At 44.7% G+C, this 19,114-nt stretch overlaps 2 protein-coding genes across 2 annotated transcripts in view; one reads left to right on the top strand and one right to left on the bottom strand.

Moving 5' to 3' along the window:
* Positions 1-19,114, bottom strand: part of LOC121009269 (ficolin-2-like) — a 231,123-nt gene that overhangs the window by 128,847 nt on the left and 83,162 nt on the right. The gene's annotated exons all lie outside the window — the stretch shown is intronic.
* LOC121009279 (ficolin-1-like) lies at positions 6,272-17,149 on the top strand. Its single transcript, XM_040442287.1, has 8 exons — positions 6,272-6,411; positions 7,563-7,676; positions 7,986-8,039; positions 8,994-9,032; positions 9,700-9,827; positions 14,408-14,537; positions 15,458-15,592; positions 16,526-17,149. The coding sequence occupies exons 1-8, from the start codon at positions 6,342-6,344 to the stop codon at positions 16,771-16,773; spliced, it is 918 nt and encodes a 305-aa protein (XP_040298221.1). The 5' UTR covers positions 6,272-6,341; the 3' UTR covers positions 16,774-17,149.

Here is a 19,114-nt window from a genome sequence, read left to right as displayed (position 1 = left end):
CGTAGGAGATAATCTGTTACACTGATATAAGACAACATATCTGAACTAGCAAATGCCAAATCAATCTTCAATAGAGAGTCAGCTGATGCCGAGTGGCAGGAGAACTGTTTCAAGTCAGGATGAAGCTATCTCCACACTACCACCAGGTTATTTGCTTCTGCCCAGGTAACTTAGGATTTGTTGTGGGTTAAGTGAGGACATAGTCTGTCTTTAAGAGGATCTACAGTGACACTGAAGTGTCCCAACAAAAGTAAAAGACTGGCTGGGACCAGTTTCACTATAAGCTCATCTAGGACTCCTAGTATATATGCAGAGACATATATTCCAGCCTCCAAAAAATCTTGACCCTTAAGACATGCATGTACGTGAATGTATCAACTGGAAATATCTAGGTAAGGACTTGGCAACCAGAACTGAAACCCCTCTTGCATAATTAGAGTATACCAGATGGAAGGCATGTCCTACCCATGGTCTCCTAAGGGCCATCACATTCTTCCCCCTTCAAATGAGTATCCTGTAAAACTAAAATGGGGTTATAACCTTTTAAATAGTTAAACACAGTTAAACAGTTAAATAGTTAAACACTTGATTTTGTTATTGAGGCCTATTACATTTCAAGATATAACTGAATAGGTAGCCATTTGTAAGTCTGTAAAAATCAAAACAGTGGATTGTTATCGTGGAGCAGATACAACACTCACTCCCACATCCACAATTAATCAGTACAAAGGGAAGAACACCCAACCCCCTCCACTCTGTCCAAACAATCCCAACTTGTTTAAGCCTAGCACCCTAGACCAATATTCAACAAAATCTATTTCTTTCCTGACAATCGGCTGCTGCATTGTGCAGTCTAAACCAGCCTTAAAGCAATTGAGATCTCATTGCAAGTGGTCATCCTTGGCAGCTAAGGAAGCGCTTATTCTCAACAGTCAGCTACTTGTAAAATGGAGGTAAAGGCCTGCATTTACTAACATAGTATGAGCGATCACTACTGCTATCACTTGTCCTAATACCAAATCATTGCTCCTGGTCAGCAGAGTTTAGACACGATCTGCTTCCCATAAAACATGATTAAGGTGTCCACACCTAAGATAATTTCACACGATGAAAGACCATTTTGTGACCTCCTGACAGCTAAATGCAACTGTGACTACTCTTTACTAAGTCTCATCAATCTCTCTGCAGCATTTGACACTGTAGACCACCATCTCCTACTCACCATGCTCCAATCTATTGGCCTTAAGGACACTGTTCTCTCTTGGTTTTCTTCCTATCGCTCTGGCCGCTCTTTCAGTGTATCATTTTCTGTCTCTGCTTCCCCTCCTCTCCTTCTTGCTGTTGGGGTTCCTCAGGGTTCAGTCCTAGGTCCTCTCCTTTTTTCTCTCTACATGGCCCCTATTAGACAGACTATCAGCAAATTTGGTTTTCGGTACCATATCTATGCTGATGACACCCAACTTTATATCCTGATATCACTCCTGCTGTTCTACAGAAGACCAGTGACTGCCTGTCCACCGTTTCTAACATCATGTCCTTTCTATATCTGAAATGGAATCTTTCAAAAACTTAACTTTTGTGTTTTCTCCATCTACTAACCTACCTGAACCTGATATCTCCGTCTCAGTGTGCGGCACTATCATCACTCCTAGGCAGCACGCCCGCTGACTTGGTGTTTTGTTTGACACTGATCATCTCTTGCTCGCTCATGCCGTCTGCACCGTAAAAACATGTCTACAATTTGGCCTTTTCTTGTAAATTATGAATTATATTGAGATATTTTTTTCCAAAGTTAAAAGTATAACATAGACATGTAAAATTTGGCCTTTTCTTACTGTGGAAACAACAAAAACTCTCATTGTTGCCCTAATTCATTACCGTCTAAATTACTGTAACTCATTACTAATTGGTCTTCCCCTAACCAAACTTTCCCATCTCCAATCAATCCTGAACACAGCAGCCAGGCTCATCTATCTGTTCAACCGCTACTCTGATGCCTCCGCCCTGTGTCAGTCATTGCACTGTTTGCCTGTACAGTATAAAATCCAATCCTCATCCTCACCCACAAAGCTCTTCACAGTGCTGCACCACCAACATCCAGGGGCGTATTGGCCATAAACCCTACAGGGAAATTTCCCAGTGGGCCAATGAATTGGTGACAAGCTGGGTACATAATGATCTGATTCTCTCCTACTCATCTGGCCAGTAGCAGTCCTGAATTCAACTGTATACAGTTGAATACTGAGGCAAAGGTGGAAGTATTTTGTGCTTCTCTGTGGTATTTGGTTCAGCTGAGGAGGTATATTGCTATGCCCCATGGTATTGCAGCCCTCCTACTTCTGTCATCTAATTATGTTGCCTTCTTTCAATTTGGACCCGCCTGCAACATGGGGCAACTTTTAAGTTTTTTCCAGGGCCACTTTTAGTTTCCAGTCCTCCCCCCGCCTTCCTCTCCTCCCTCATCTCCATCTACCATCCTACCCCTGCTCTTTGTTCAGCTAATGACTTAAAACTAACATCCACCATAATCTGAACCTGTTACTCCAGTCTACAAGACTTCTCCTGAGTTGGAATTCCTTACCCCAAGCAATTAGATTCATTCATAACATCCATTTGTTTGAGGCGCTCCCTAAAAACATATCTTTCTAAGTTAGCCTATTACATCCCCTGATCTAACTCTCCTCCATTCACTGTCCCCCTCATCACCATTCAACATCAGTCTTCTAAACCTGATCAATCATCAGATATTCACCCCGATGCACTCAGAAGCACTACAGATATTGTCTGGTGAAGGCTCATGCAGTCTTATATCTACTCCTCTATTGTCTTAAGATGGCCGGACAATTGTACAAATCTAGTACTTGTTACCTTTTGTGTCACTCCTATCTCCTCACAGATTGTAAGATCTTGCGAGCAGGGCCCTCATACCTCTTGTCTGAATTGTTGATTTGTTTGTTGCTATGTTATTTCTGACTCTGATTGTACATGAACCCCCCTCCCCAATTGTAAAACGCTGCAGAATAGGTGGGCCCTATATAAATATAGATTATTATAATTATTATTTCAGACCCATATATGCAGGAGAACAGTATAATCAGGTCTCCCTACTTCTCTGATTCTGTGGAAGCTGTTTTCTTCTTTTCAAGAGCCTCCGCTCCAGAGATATTAATTTCACATTGCTTTAACAGCTTGAACCCATATTCCACTAATAGAAGAACATGTGAGCTTCCATCTCTGTGAAAGATTAATTTTGGAAAATATTGGGAAATATGGGAAATCCCCATTTCTAAGGTATTTTGTTTTCTTGCAGGAGAGCTGTAATGGAATGCTCTTATCTCCTCTGACATATGGTAGTGTGTGAGAGGTCAGTATATAAATCAATTTGCTTAGAAGGTTCTGGTAGGGAGGGATTCTTTCTAGTCAAAGTCATTACTTTTTATTTTATGAGATAAAAGTGTTTTCGGGCCAGCACATCTCTAGGCTTGTTGTCTGGGATTGATTTGGGTTTAGGGAGTCTGTGGACCCTGTCAACAGATCTAGGAGATGCATCTGGGGTAGCATTAGCTTCTGATTGTATGGCGGAGGTTCTACAGGGGTAATTGTTTAAGGGTATGCCCTTGAATTTGATGTTATTTAGACTTGATCAATCTTCCAAATCTTCTATCTTGGATTTCAAAGTGAATTATTGGCATCAAGGAGTATGTTGTGAGCACCAGAGTATTCCGCAATCTTATTTTCTGTATGGCTCTCTCGATCTCTTGGGTTATCAAATTTGCAGAAAAAGTATTAACCATCTTAGAAATGTCAGCTTTGATGGATCCCTTCAGAGCTAGAAGAATTTATTTCCTGAGATCTACAGTAATAACATCTCCTGAGGTGGGAATACGAGCAAAAAGCCCTGTAGTTTGAGAGGAATAAGACTCAGAAAGCCCTACCTAATGTTCATCTATGGCAGGGGTGGCCAACCCGCGGCTCGCGAGCCGCATGCGGTTCCTCGCACCTTCATTTGCGGCTCGCAGAGGAGCGCGCTCTCCTCTACATATGCGGCTCACAGGGGAGCGGGCCAGCTATTCCTGTACTAGAGATGTCTCAGGTATCAAAATATCAGCAGCACAGGGGAGAAGGAAGCAGTCCCCCCTCCCTCCTGTGCCGCTGCTGCTGCCATCAATGAGAACACAGAGGGGAAGAGGAGGGGCAGTGGCCACTGCCACCAATGAAGTTAACTCACTCATTTATTCAAATACAGGAGGCGGGTGCTGGCTGCAGAATCATATAGCCTGCACTCGATCTCTATGAGAGGTAGCTGAGATCTGCGGCAGTTAACCCATTAAGTGCCGCACCTGAGGGGTTAACTGCCAGGGATCGCAGCATCGTCATAAATGCCCGGTGTCGGCTATGTGATTCTGCCGGCACCCGCCTCCTGTATCTGTATTAAAGGTTATGATTGGTGGCGCAGTGCACCCCCCTTAATACGCGGAGGCCCGCGCTCTGACCTGACGCAGTGCACGTCAGGTCACTGTGGAGAGGGCGCCACAGTCCTCAGAGCAGTGGCAGCAGAGGTAGGATAAGCCTCCTACACAGGGGTCTTATCTGACATGGGGGTGGTATGAGCTCAGATAAGACCCCCCAAATCCTCATCAGACCCACAAAATAAGCCTCCCCAGTGCTCGCATAAGACACCAAAAATCAGACACCCCATGCTCACATTTCCCCTATGTCAAATCACCCCCCCCACACATGATCTCAGAATAGGGGTGGGATATATTTCGACTATACAGTGTGGTCTTCATTAGTTAAATGAAAGCCGCAGCATGTCCTCAACCCAACCAGATCACGACCGTGCCCTGTGGTCATACCCTAACTGTGAGAGATTTCAGCTGTAGTACATCATCGACATCCTCCTGGGATTCAACTAGTGCATTTTGTATGGTGCAGTCAGGTTAGATGAGCTAAGGAAGCTCTTGTTTTCAATGCTCTGGAACTAGTTCCTTCAGATTTTTTAGATGATTGGGCTGATTTTTTTGCTGTGTTGAGACTGATTTCTTTTATATTTCTCATCATAATTAGATGAGCTTGATAGGAAACTGCTGTGTGAGGAACTGGGGCTCTGCCTCAGCGCCATTTTTTTCTTTTCTCGCTGTCATGAAGAAGTCTGCAAGATGCTTTGGTGGCTCCCTCTTTTTCCTTCCTTTCCTGATGGCTTGCTTCCTGAGACGTTCCACAGTCAGTTGGGTGGACTGTGGGGCAGATAAGTGTCTGAAATAGCTTTGTAGGTCGCTTTTGTCAGAAACGAGGTGAGGAACTCTGATATGCTGCCGCCATCTTGTACGTAGCTCACCTTTCCCACCTGTAATGTAGACAGCTTTAATGAGACTTCTGGCAATCTTTGTTTTTCACAATGTGTTTCAAGATTTATCAGATGACCCTCTCATGCTCAGATGACCGCCCATGCTCAGATGACCGCCCATGCTCAGATCACTGCACTATGCTCAGATGACCGCCCATGCTCAGATGACCACCCATGCTCAGATCACTGCCCTATGCTCAGATGACTGCCCATGCTCAGATCACTGCCCTATGCTCAGATGACTGCCCTATGCTCAGGTGACACCCTCATGCTCAGATGACACCCTCATGCTCAGATGAACGCCCATGCTCAGATGACCGCCCATGCTCCGATGACTTCTCTATGCTCAGATGACTGCCCATGCTCAGAGGACTGCCCTATGCTCAGATGACCGCCCATGCTCAGATGACCACCCATGCACAGATGACACCCTCATGCTCAGATGACACCTTCATGCTCAGATGACTGCCCTATGCTCAGATGACTGCCCTATGCTCAGATGACTGCCCATGCTCAGATGACCACACGGCACGGTTGTGAGCCGGTCGGGTTGTGGCTGTGATGTGGTTAAGAACCATGAGACCAATTATCCCACAGCTGCCTCACATTTAACTAATGAAGATGGCACTGTTTAGTTGGTCTTCATTGTTAATGGCCACTGGGTTAGACACGCCCTCCAAATTCTTATATTTTTATTGACTGCTTTAGGCTTGTTTCACATCTGCATGAAGCAGATCCAGCAGGCTGTTCCCAGCCGGAACAGCCTGCCAGACCTGCTTCACGCAGATCCTCAGGATAGGTCATCAATATTAGGGGCAGGACAACCCCTTTAAGCCTGTTGGCAAATATTTCATAAGGACATGGTTGGGAAAGTACAGCAGTGGGGTGGAGGGGCGGCACATTACATATATAAAAGGGAAGGGTCTTGACAACAAATTTAGTTAGAAAGTCCATGTGGAGTCTTTAAGACTGGTGTAAACTTCTCGAGGCCGTCATGTGTGTGCCAGTACTACTCCTGTTTGGAATGGTGTCCGGGCTCTGTAGCAGTGATCAGTCATGTCCGGGTGAGTACTTCATGAGCAACTGATCATTACTCTTTAGGCTGTGTTCACAGGTTATGATTGCATTGTGGGTTTTTTCCATGATTTTGTAAAAATTATCACAACAGTAGCACAGATTTATGATATCACAGTCATAAGAAAAGAAAAAGAAAAGCAAAACGATTGCATTGTGTGGACACAAAATCACATGCTGTAGCGTATTTTTACCCAAGGGAGCAAATCCTGCCCATGTGATCCATTGCTAACAGCAATCCCCAGCAAAAATGCATACAATCACAGCGGATCACATGTGCAGGATTTGCTCCCCTAGTTAGTAATGCACTACAGCATATGGGGTTTTAAGCATTTTCTGCTTTTAAGACCTGTGTAGGATGTTTTTGTGGTACATGTGGTCCGCTACCGGCATCCTCCAGTGTATGTATTGCTGTTAGCAACAGACCACATGGGCAGGATTTGCTCCCCCGGGAAAAAATGCGCTAGAGCATTAGGGGTTTTGAGCATCTTTTGCCTTTTGACCACTCTATTCTGTGACTTTGTTTGTATATGTATGCATGGAGGTGTGGCAACCTCAGGTTTCAATGTGCCTTAATTTAGATTTATGGGTAACATTCAGGTTCACCTGGGCAGCCTGCATCACATGACCCAGTTATAGGTGGGACTCAGAGCCTCCTCCCTTCTCCCATTGTATGTGTGATTTCACACTGGAGGTAACTGGGAGCTGCTGGCTGTGTGTCGGACTTTATGCACCTATAATAAATTGTCCATATGTCATAGGTAGGTTAGCGTTAGGTCCTGTGCCACATTGAGAGACCTTGACGGGGCGCGCGGGTTCTTGATATAAGAATATAATGGCGAAAGTCTCATTTTAATATCAGCGTGAGGGTTTAACCATATATTGTCGATTGCATCTACCATTGTACTGCACCATTTTCAGTGATTTTCATTGTGTGAACACAGCCTTAACCACACATGTTATATATTAATATGAAGGAAAGTCAGGAACCAGCACAATATCAGTAAATGAACTCACCATACTGTGTATGAGTGTATCTTGTATTTGTTCCTTAGGTCTTCATTTTGTTTCCATTTTCATCTCTATTACATGCTTGTAATATTTTAGTTATCCTTTATATGTATGTATTTTTTATTGACAGAAGTGAAAGTTTTAGGGATTGGGGACACAGACAAATTATCGATTCTTCGAGGCTGCCCTGGTCATCCTGGACTTCCGGGTCAAAAAGGAGATGTTGGGGCCCCAGGAGAAAAAGGTTGGTACAAGGCGAATAACTATTGATGTTTATGGAACTATAGAATATCGCCATATGTTTCATCTTATAAAGTGTCTCTCTACATTCATAAATCTATGAATTTAAAGTAAATGGGCATACATACCATAGGGGTAGTCCATGCTGCTATGGGGCTCCAGGTTGATCTTGACCCCATTGTGATGGACGGTGAGATCTTGCACAGGGATGTGGTGGTGTCAAGTAGAAAGGGGACTAATGTTTACCTTTGCTATGGGGCCCCCGTTCTCTATGTATGACACTGTATATAAGTCTATTGGTATTTTTTTCCAGGGCAAATGGGATCCATGGGGGGACCAGGAAAGGTTGGACCTCCTGGTGAAAAAGGTTAGTAAAGAACTTCAATGTATAATAAAATATAATATAACAATAATGCAATAATGTGAAGGCCATCTTTCTGGAGCCTTCCACTTTTAAAGGGGTTGTCCAACTGTTTAATACTGATGACATATCCTCAGGACAGGTCATAGATATCTTATAGTTGGGGGTCTGCCTCACAGTACCCCCATAATCAGCTGCTTGGAGAGAGTGAGGTGTGTGCTGCAGCCTCTTCCTAGGCCACGTGATGTCACGTTCATTGGTCACATAGCCTAGTCGGAGCTCAGTCCCATTCAAGGTAAAAACCGGGAGAGCAAAAACAATGGCAAATCAGAAACCAAAGGGAGGTACGATTCCAAGCCAAGGTCTAAACACGAGAAGACACGTCAGGGTTCCAAATGTCAGGCAGAAGAAAGTCCAAGTCCAAGCTTCCTCCAGGGCAGCCATTGCACAGTCAGAAATTCATATGGTTTATGGATTAATAACATATTGTTCACATTGACAAGGTTGAGCTGGCCCCACCAGGGTATCAGAAGATCCGCCGGTGAACCCATCGATAATAAGCCTGGTGGTGCAGATGATGTTCTGATATAGTGAGTGGAGATTCCTTGTGCCTCCGCACAGGCTCAGTGCACATGGCTTTTTTGTGTGCATGAGGTCTGAAGGAAAGAGTAGGGGAGTAAGATTTCTAAGAAGCCTGGGTGACTGTGTGACACAATTATGACCCCCATAGTTGCTAACATGGCTGCTGCAATTGTAGTTATTTCCTGGACATGGCATCAGAGGGATAAAGGTCTTAAAACATCAGGACGTCAAAATTCGATTTCCATCGTGTATTTTCAGATCTTTCAAACAACGGGCACATTTTATGCTCTGCCAACTATCTGAGCGCTGTGGGAGGATATGGAAGGACAACTGCTCTTATAACACTCGCTTACATTTCTTTATATATTTTTCTTACAGGAGAGAAAGGAGATAGAGGGACGACTGAGCCAGTCTATGGTAAGTTATGTGTCTAGACCCCATTACCTGGGACAAGGATCGTCCAAGTGATTGTTCCCGACCATGGTCCTGTGTAAGCACGTCCATCAATTATCAACAAACCAGACAACGCTTGTTTCTTGTTGATCACATTATCGTTAGTCGGCAGCACATCCCCTCAGTTAAGAAGGAGAAGTGCTGCTGACAGTTATGCAAACTATAGGGGGACGAATCCACGATCATCCTCTCATATAAATTCTAACTACACCATGTAAATTGAAGAAAATGTGCAGCTTACTACATAGACAATCTACATTTGTTATGGCTGATTATCTGCCCGCGTAAATGGACCCCTACTGAGAGCTGAACTTCTACTCCACCAAGGATCCCCTGACAATAAGGTCTTCTAATGGTCGGACCCAATGTGATCAGTTGTAATCCGTGAGGGAACCTGACAGCAAGTGTTCAGTTCTCCTACAGCACCACCACAGGGGAGATTAAGTATTACACAATTTCCTTTGAAGTCAATGGTATGTCTGTGTGCTAAGACATACAGGGCCCTCTGGAGTGAAAGATGCTCTTTATCGCTGCTTTCTGCTCCTCCTGATAGGTGACAATACTAAATGGAGAACCCTATCCTTCTATTAACACAAAGTTTACTAAAATAATTTTTCTATATGTCTCCTAGCTTCCAGGAACTGCAAAGAAATACAACATCAGGGGGCAGTCCTCAGTGACTGGTACACCATATACCCAGATGGCAGCCGTCCCCTGAAAGTCCTGTGTGATATGGACACAGATGATGGAGGATGGATTGTAAGTATATACAATACGTGAACGGGAAGTCACAAGGAGATAATTTATTGGGAAAATGTGGATCCATCACAACCATATCCTCTCCTATGAAATTTAATCATAGCTTAGAGCGGCTGCATCTCCATATTTGCCTTTGAGCAGAGAAAATGTTTTTGCTATATGATTCATGTAGTTTCTAGGATAGTGGTAGTGTCATGTTCCCTCAGGTGACAGATGTCAGGAGATCAGGGAGACTGGTTGAGCGTGGAGGAATCTAACAGCCTCCTTGATTTCTTTTGATTCAGTGTTGATAGGGTTAATGACCACTTTCCTTGTCTCAGCTGTTGCTCAGTGGTCATCACTTCTACCCTTTATAGTCTGACCCCATCCTTCTGACTATGCGGTAGATTGCTTCATTTGATTTTGGAAAAAGCTGGAGTGTGGTTCTCCCTGTGTTCCTGCTCATTTTTCTTCAACAGAAGCTACGTGTCTCGCTTGTTTGTATTTTGTCTTTTCCCCTTGGTTGTTGTTGCTAGGCCTCAGGGAGACGCTTGTTCCTTCATCTGGAAAGGAACGGGTTGTCTCAGCCCTGCCAATATCTTTAGGGATCCTCAGGATCTCCAGGGCTTCCAGGTGGTTGTGTATGGGCATCTCTACCTTCAGGGGGTGGTCATACAGTTAGGAGTCAGAGACAGGAGTAGGGTTCTTTAGGTGGTGACCAGTGGCGTACTGCCAATATAGGCAGACCACGCCGTTGCTATGGGGCCCGCGGCACAGGGGGGCCCGGAGCGCATGAAAGGCTCCGCCCAGTGGCGTACTGACAATATAGGCAGACCACGCCGTTGCTATGGGGCCCGCGGCACAGGGGGGCCCGGAGCGCATGAAAGGCTCCGTCCCCTACTCTGCATAAGACAGTGACAGTTTATTCATAGTTTCAGACGGCATTCTTGAACTTCTCCCTCCGGCTCCAACCCCACCCATTGTTCGGGCTGCATCTCCCTCCCAGGCAAGGATCCTGCTGCTGCTGATTGGCCAGTGTATCAGGCAGCAGGCGCAGCGCAGCCAGGCACACATAGAGACTAGGGTGGCCACTGGCTTCACGGATCTCGCCGGCCACGCCCCCAAAACTTACAAACCACGCCCACCTTCGCGAAGCCACGCCCCATCGCCTGCCGGGAAACGGGCGGAGGAGAGGTAAGAACTTGTGGAGGGGTCATGGGTGTCCTGGAGGGACAGTAGTAGTTATTAACGGTAATCCCTTTCAGCAGTACCCTATTCACAGTATTTATTAACCCTTTTCAGCAGTCCCCTGAGGGCTTAATAAATACTATGAATGGGGAACTGCTGAAAGGGGTTAATAAATACTATGAAAGTGTGAAGGGCCTTCACATAAACCCTTTTCAGCAGTCCCTCATTCACAGTATTTAACCCCTTTCAGTCCCCTCTTCACACTTATTTATTTCCCCCTTTCAGCTGTTCCCAGGACCCACACAGTAGGTATTATTAACCCCTTTCAAAATTACCAGCGCCTGCCCTTCCCCTCTTTGAGCAATCCATGACGGCCCACAGCACAGACCAGGGAGTACCTCAGCGCAGCTGCGCTCCTCATAGTCTGTTCCTCCACTTCCTGCGTGGCCGCGCCTGCACAAACCAGAATTGACTGGCGCGATGCAGGAGCTGCCGGACGTGCGACTGATGTCGGTGCGCTCTACGCCGTGATGTGAGTGATCCTTAAAGTGCCCCGTACTCGTCGAGTCTAGAGTCGCTGATGACCACAAAAAAGGAGGACTTCTGGCCGTCCGTCCTGGCCTTGTTCCGGACGGAGGACCAGGAGTCTAAAAAACGAACGTCTAGTCACCCTAATAGAGGAGTGCACCCGGCGTGGCAGAGTTATCCTCTGCGCTCACGTGCTGCCCGCCATCTGCCGCCCGCCCTCAAGACAGTCATCAGCCAGTGAGTGCCCCACACCCCTGGCCCATACTGAAGGACTGGTCAGTGAACACAGAAGTGTGCCACAGTAAGAGGACAGCAGCAGACTTAATATAAAGCTCATATATGGTATTGGTTGGATATGGGTATTCTTGATAGGGGGAGGGCAGCAGCAAGCAGTGGGGTTTGGGGGGAAGGGGGCCCTGTAGGATCATAGAGGACTCAGGAGGACAGTGTGCTTTCCTCCTACTCCCCCCCCCCTCACTCCCCGGGGAGAAGAGGGTGGAAGCACACTGTCCTCCTGAGTCCTCTATGATCCTACAGGGCCCCCCAGCATATCAGTCACCTTGCAGGGGCGGGGGGAGAATATGATTGGAGGCTATGTGCACACTTAGCATCAGCAGCAATGAGTTAAAGGGGTTATCCAACCCCTATAATGCCCCCCAAAATGCTCGGGCCAGGCACCTTACTTACCTCATTCCCCAGCACCCGCATTGCTCCTGATGCCCACACAGCCGCCACTGCCTCCCTCCCGTCACGCAGATTAATACATCCAGCGACATAGGGGGGAGCAGCCAATAGCAGGCCACAATGGGAACGAGCCTCCCTAGCATCGCGGGTGACGCTAGGGAGGCTCATTTCCGACGAAGCCTGCTATTGTCTGCACCCCCCCATTGGGCATAAGTATTAACTGTATGCGGTGCCTGGGCAATTTGGGGGGCATAATAGGGATTAGATAGCCCCTTTAACCCTTAGGATACCAGAGGTTTTTTCATTTTTGCATTTTATTTTTCCTTCCCTATCTTCCTTGAGCCATAACTTTTTTTTGTGGGAAAACCCCACAATCTTTCCACCTTTTTAGGGGTTTTGTTCCTACAGCTTTACCTTTGTGGCAAAACTGACCTGTGCCCTTCATTCTCTGGGTCAGTACGATTACAACGATACCACATATGTATAGGTTTTTTATGTCTAAATAGTGTAAAAATACATTAATACTTTGATAAAAAAAAAAAAAATTACTTTTTTACATCACCATATTCTGACCCCCATAACTTTTTTATAGTTATATGATCTACTGAGCTGTGGGGGGGCTCATTTTTTGCGGGATGAACTGTAGTTTTTATTGATACCCTTTTGGAGTGTGTGTGACTTTTTAAATCACATTTTATTACATTTTTTGGGGTGAGAGAAGTGATGAAAAAATGGCGCTGGTAACAAAGCTGTGTCAGGCTTTACCGCAGTGGGCACAGGCAGGAGGAGTGATATATATGCAGGCTCCTTCCCTGCACTCGTTCAGTTGTGCTCGCATACATATGGCGCCCTGTGCCCACTCTGCTAAAGCCTGACATCACCCATTTATGCCCGACTTTACCAAAGCAGACAGGCAAGAGCAGTGATGTGTGCTGTACATGGCTGAGATCCTTACTCCCATACAGAGAGAGTATGGATTATAAAGCGCTATAAGCACCTGAATTCAGCACCTATTTCTTAAAGGTTTCTAACGGTTTCAGTAGAACATGTATACATTTTTTTATTGGCAAATGGGGGTGTGGCAGGGGAGGAGCCAGGAGGTGGGATGGGCCAGGGGTGGGTAGTGGGCGGGGTTGGGGGCCCAATTCAGACTCTTGCTATGGGGCCCAGTGATTTCTGTGTACGACCCTTTCCCTTCCCTAGTTTTGAGGCCTAGTGGCTTTTCCCTACCCCCCTGGTTGTCGGTGTGTTGTTTACTCCTTTACCTCATATGTGACAGGTAGCATTGTTGTAGACTATATTGTTCAAACCAGGACTATTCATTTCTTTAGTTCAGCCACAACAAGTAGATATTATTATCCTACAAAAAGGCAGCTCTGTCAACTAAGACAGCTATAGTGACCACTTGTACCACATCCAGAGTAAACTAAAAACCAAACAAGTGGAGTGTTATATCAAAAAATGTCATTTATTATAAAACAATCAGCCAAATAAGGTAATATAATAATGAGAAATCACTTGGCTGGGATCAAAATAATAAAACTAGTATACGCCTAAGTGCAAGGGACCCAGCGTGGATACATACAGGGGTGCCCCACACGCAGTATGGAACCGTGCTAATTACAGAACGTACCTGAAGACATGGTGGCAAAATGAATGACAGGCCCTGGGCGCGAGACCTCGACGCGCGTTTCACCTCAACGGCTTCGTTTCACCTCCTGACGAAGCCGTTGTATCCACGCTGGGTCCCTTGCACTTAGGCGTATACTAGTTTTATTATTTTGATCCCAGCCAAGTGATTTCTCATTATTATATTACCTTATTTGGCTGATTGTGACGCCTATATTATTCCGTGTATGCTAGCTACGACTTTGGGTTTATTACATTTAGTCTGTGGTGCTTTGTGTACCATACCCCTATTGAGGAGACTATTATATGTGATACTTATCTGGTTTCCCAGAGCCTTAGCTTTAGCTTTACCTTTTGATCGTACCTATCTGTGCATTACTTTGCGCAGTCTCATGGTTGTTCTCTTGATTTGACTCACCCTGTGCTTCTCCGTGTACTGTATTACATCCTGTTGTTCTCCATTTTTATATTTTATAATAAATGACATTTTTTGATATAACACTCCACTTGTTTGGTTTTTAGTTTACAACAAGTAGATATGTCTTGATAATCTAGTCTTTTCTTCCCTTTAGGTAATACAGAGACGTTGGGATGGGTCAGTAGACTTCTTCCGCACTTGGAATGCTTATAAGAAAGGCTTTGGAAGTCGGCTAAGTGAATTTTGGCTGGGGAATGACAATATTCAGCAAATAACTTCAACAGGTAATTAGAAACCCGTAGATCATCTCATAGATTTTTTTCTCCTCGTTACTCGACCCATTACTGTGTATCCAAGGCTGAAGAGTCTATAACTGGCTGTTGCTAGCCTGTTATGGACTAGCTGACCTAGAGCTCCATTATTTGAGGGCACTGCTCATCATATTCCCTGATTTATGAAACTATGGGAACTAGATTAGGTTACAGTTTTGGTTTCTGCATCTACCCAAAGTTCTTGAGATCCCCCTACCATCTCTTCTAGGCCACACATAATGGCTATGTAGGACTAAAATGGTCCATACACATAAGCAGGGGCGTAGCTAAAGGCTCATGGGCCCTGATGCAAGAGTTCAGCTTGGGCCCCCCCTTCCCTTGTTGGCAAGGGAGCACATAACCTTCCTGCTGCCAGAAGCAAACATTGACCTAACCCCTTCCCTCCAGCCAGAGGTGTAAATTGACCAGCATGCACTTTCTATATTGCCAGTGTCTTATGTGGCACAAGGGTTTTTGGGCCCCCTCAGGCTCCTGGGCCCGGTAGCGACTGCTACCTCTGCACCCCCTATAGCTACGCCCCTGCACATAAGATAGCTGTTGGCCTAATGCTTGTTAGATCAACAGTTTTCTCCATCTCCACCTTCCCACTCCCAGACATGATATGTACTTGCCAGGTCAGTTCAGGTCATAAGACCAGGTATATAACACAGGCACTGGCTTGATTGTAGGGATCTCTCTCCCTGAAGATGCCAGATCTTTGCTGCAGTGAGGTTTGCATATAAATATTTACTCTGAGACTAAAGTGTTCTATGGTCCCCTTTTTATTGATGGAATGAGTTGAGTTTTGGAAAGGCTCTTCAAGCCCATTGCCATGTTGTTGTAGCTATGTTAGTTTCCAGCTTCTAAAATATTCTGTTTTTATCTATCCCCAGAAACATGGGAATTACGTGTTGATCTACAAGATTTTGAAGGCAAAATAGTGTTCGCCAAGTATTCAAGCTTCAAAGTATTGGATGAATCTGAGAAATATAAATTATTACTTGGAGCCTATCAGGAAGGAACTGCAGGTGAGATGCAATTTGGTCAAGTTGTCTGCTATGTGATTTGTTTACTGTCAAAGGAACTTTCTAACAAGCTAGAATTATCCAAAGCAGAGAAGCCCTTTAAGTGAATTAAACATTAATTGTGGTTGCTATAGGGAAAGGAGGAGGTCCAGCCCTGGTTCTACCCATTTCCTTTGTTTCTGCTTGACTGAACAAATAAGGGAGTGAGGAACTGGCTTAAAACCCTTTAATGACCATAAGATTACCGTCATCAATATAAAAATAATTATATATTTTTCCCTTTAAGAATGTATTTGAACAATAAATAAAGCTAGATCCATTTGTTGATAAGAACTAATATTTTGACTCAAAAAAAAAAAAAGTATTTTAAGTTCTTAATCAGATGATACAGGCAATTAAAAACATGGGACAAATACGTCCCTTGGTCGGTCCTCAAAGGGTTAATGGTCATAAAAAGGGAGTGGTGTGGTGAGTAAAGGAAAAGTCATTGGGTACGAGCATGGCCACGTATCGATTGACCGTTTAAGCAGCAGCTGTTTTCCCATTAACTAATTTCCATACATCTGGATTGTTTCCTCGGTCTTCATTGGTAATGGCCACACAATTCGGATTACTGCACGGACATTACTAATAAAGACAGAAGAAACAATGCAGATGTAATTACTTAATAGGACGCAGCTGCCTCTCGTATGAATGCAAAGTCACATCCCAAGTACAGCATGGCCAACCTCGTATGGTCGTAACGTTTCAGTCCTTGTTGACAAAACGATAATTAGGCTTGCCTTTTGAGCTTTGCTACCGGGTCCTCATTCTACTATGTATGTCTCTAATTGTATATAGTGAAGTTTTCCATAGAGTAAAGTCAATAGATGTGAGGATGAAGGGCGGTAAATCTTAAAATGCTCTGATATTTGATATGTCTCTGTAATTTTTCAGGTGATTCTATGGGAGGACTAAACAACATGAAGTTTAGTACTAAAGATGAAGACAACGACACTTATGAGGGCAGTTGTTCCTTAATATTTAAAGGTGGCTGGTGGTATAGCAATTGTCACGGGGCAAACCTTAATGGACTCTACCACCTAGGAGAGCACACATCCTATGCAGATGGCATCAACTGGTATACTGGCAGAGGGCATAACTACTCGTACAAGCATGTGGAAATGAAGATTAGACCTGTTTAGATGGAGGAACAGCCCCAGCAATTTGTGGATTTTCAAACATTTGTTAAAAATTTATTGTATTGATTTTATAAAAGTCTTGATGGATGGCAGAGCACTATGTATGGATGCCTCTGACTGCATGGGTCTGGTGGGTGAAGGGTTCAGTTTGGCTATAGTAGGCTGAGTATACTGGCTGCCTGGTCATAGACATAGCTAGGCTTTCCTTCACCTGGGGAAACCATAAAGTTCTCTGCTCTAGGCCTGTATCTAAATACCCTGACCAATGTGCGGTGGCCCAGCACCCAGTGCAAATGTCTCACCAGCTTCTCTTCCCCATAGATAGTCCTTGTAAATAGCTCATTATAGGTTTGGTTCTAGGTAGGACTGGGAACATTTAGGCATCCTGGGCCTAAGTGCCAAAGCAATGCTGGGCCTCCAATTAACCACCGATGACTCCACATGCCACCATTTCTAATGTTGATATCCTGCATAAAATGTATGTAAATCAATAAATCTATGATATTCCTATATTTTCATTGACTGCTTTATTGATGTGAGTCAGGAATTTCCTCGGAATAAAACAGGATTATGGACCCCATATATTATAACTGTCTACAGAAAAACCTCCCCCACCTACAATTATGACACAATTTATAATAATATAATAGTCATTTTTTATGTGACAGTACTGCCCATAAGGAGAGCGTCATGTTCCCAAAGTCTGAGTGTTACGTATTATTAGGCCGGGATATATGTCAGTTGATTTGATTCGGATTTAGACACAGAATCTGCACCTAAATCCTAAATGTGTGCTTGTATCTTGTAAGTTATGCCCAGTTCATTGTCTGAGAGGACGGAGTGTAACACACACCAAAGGGAGCATCTCAAGACACTAGATGTGGCATTGAAGCCCAAGCTGACAGACAGGTCCACCACAGGAATGATGGCATGTAGTCCCTGAAGAAGAACATGCAAATGAACAAGTATAAGGGTCATACAGCTCACCACTAAACTACTTAGCAAGGTCCAAATCCATGAAAATGTGACAGTGCACGGAAAAGCAGCTCCGAAGACAGATAAGAGAAATCTAGCAACAATTCTTTATTGGTCACTTCCTAAAAAGATCTATAAAGTGCAAATTCACATGCTACGCGTTTCAGATGCGTGTCGTCCTTCATCATGGCATCAACTTACAATGTGCAAACAGACATTTACAATACAGAACATGGATCCAAATACACACCTCCAGGATCTAATTGTACTGAACACCAGTGTTAACCCCGTGAAAGCCTGAAGGGCAAAAGCCACTAATAAATTACACCTGTTCCACCTAGCAGTGAAAGGAACGGTATTGTTATAAACCATAATTATCACATAATAAACCATAATTATCACAAAAATTTAATAAACATACAGTCAGGTCCATAAATATTGGGACATCAACACAATTCTAACATTTTTGGCTCTGACAACAGCAGACCACCAAGGCCCAACAGGGATCCGGAGGGTAACGTTCTGGAACAACAACCAGGGAACACAGCTACACAGCTCCAGTGGGTCAGTATAGAAGTCCAGGCAGGAAGCTCTATATCTGGCAACCAGAGAAGTGGGAGAGGGGAATATAAGGAGGTTGGGAGTGCTGGACAAGAAACAGCTGAGGAGAAGGAGCTACGGATCCCTGATTGAGCCAAAAAGGGTTGCAAGGCAAACCCAGAAAGCTACCATAAAGAAGCAGCACTATCTTTCTACATAGAGCGCGCAGCCACCCCCCTGCGACTTCCTGACCCCGGGTATAACGGAGTCAGGCATGGCTCTTGACACCCTCGTGACAGTACCCCCCTCTCTACGAGGGGCCTCCGGACATTCAGGACTAGGTCTCTCAGGATGAGAGGCATGAAAAGCCCGAACTAACCTGTCGGCGTTTACCTCAGACGCTGGAACCCACATTCTTTCCTCGGGACCGTAACCCCTCCAATGCACCAGATATTGAAGAGAGCGGCGGACCCGATGAGAATCAACAATTTTGGATATTTGAAACTCTAGATTACCATCCACAACAACAGGAGGGGGTGGCAGCGGTGACGGTTCTAGAGGTGGAACATATTTCTTGAGTAACGACTTATGGAAGACGTTATGGATTTTAAAAGTCTGAGGTAGCTCCAGGCGAAAAGCCACGGGGTTAATGATGGCTCCAATTTTGTAAGGGCCAATGAACCTAGGACCCAGTTTCCAAGAGGGAACCTTTAATTTAATATTCCTAGTAGACAACCACACAAGGCCTGCAAATAGCAAAAGAACTGGCCAGTGATTTACAGGGAGTGCAGAATTATTAGGCAAGTTGTATTTTTGAGGATTAATTTTA

Source organism: Bufo bufo, chromosome 8, assembly GCF_905171765.1.
Source record: "Bufo bufo chromosome 8, aBufBuf1.1, whole genome shotgun sequence".
In the NCBI taxonomy this organism is placed as follows: domain Eukaryota; kingdom Metazoa; phylum Chordata; class Amphibia; order Anura; family Bufonidae; genus Bufo; species Bufo bufo.
The sequence above is the reverse complement of the archived record's forward strand: the minus strand, read 5'-3'. Positions and strand labels throughout refer to the sequence as shown.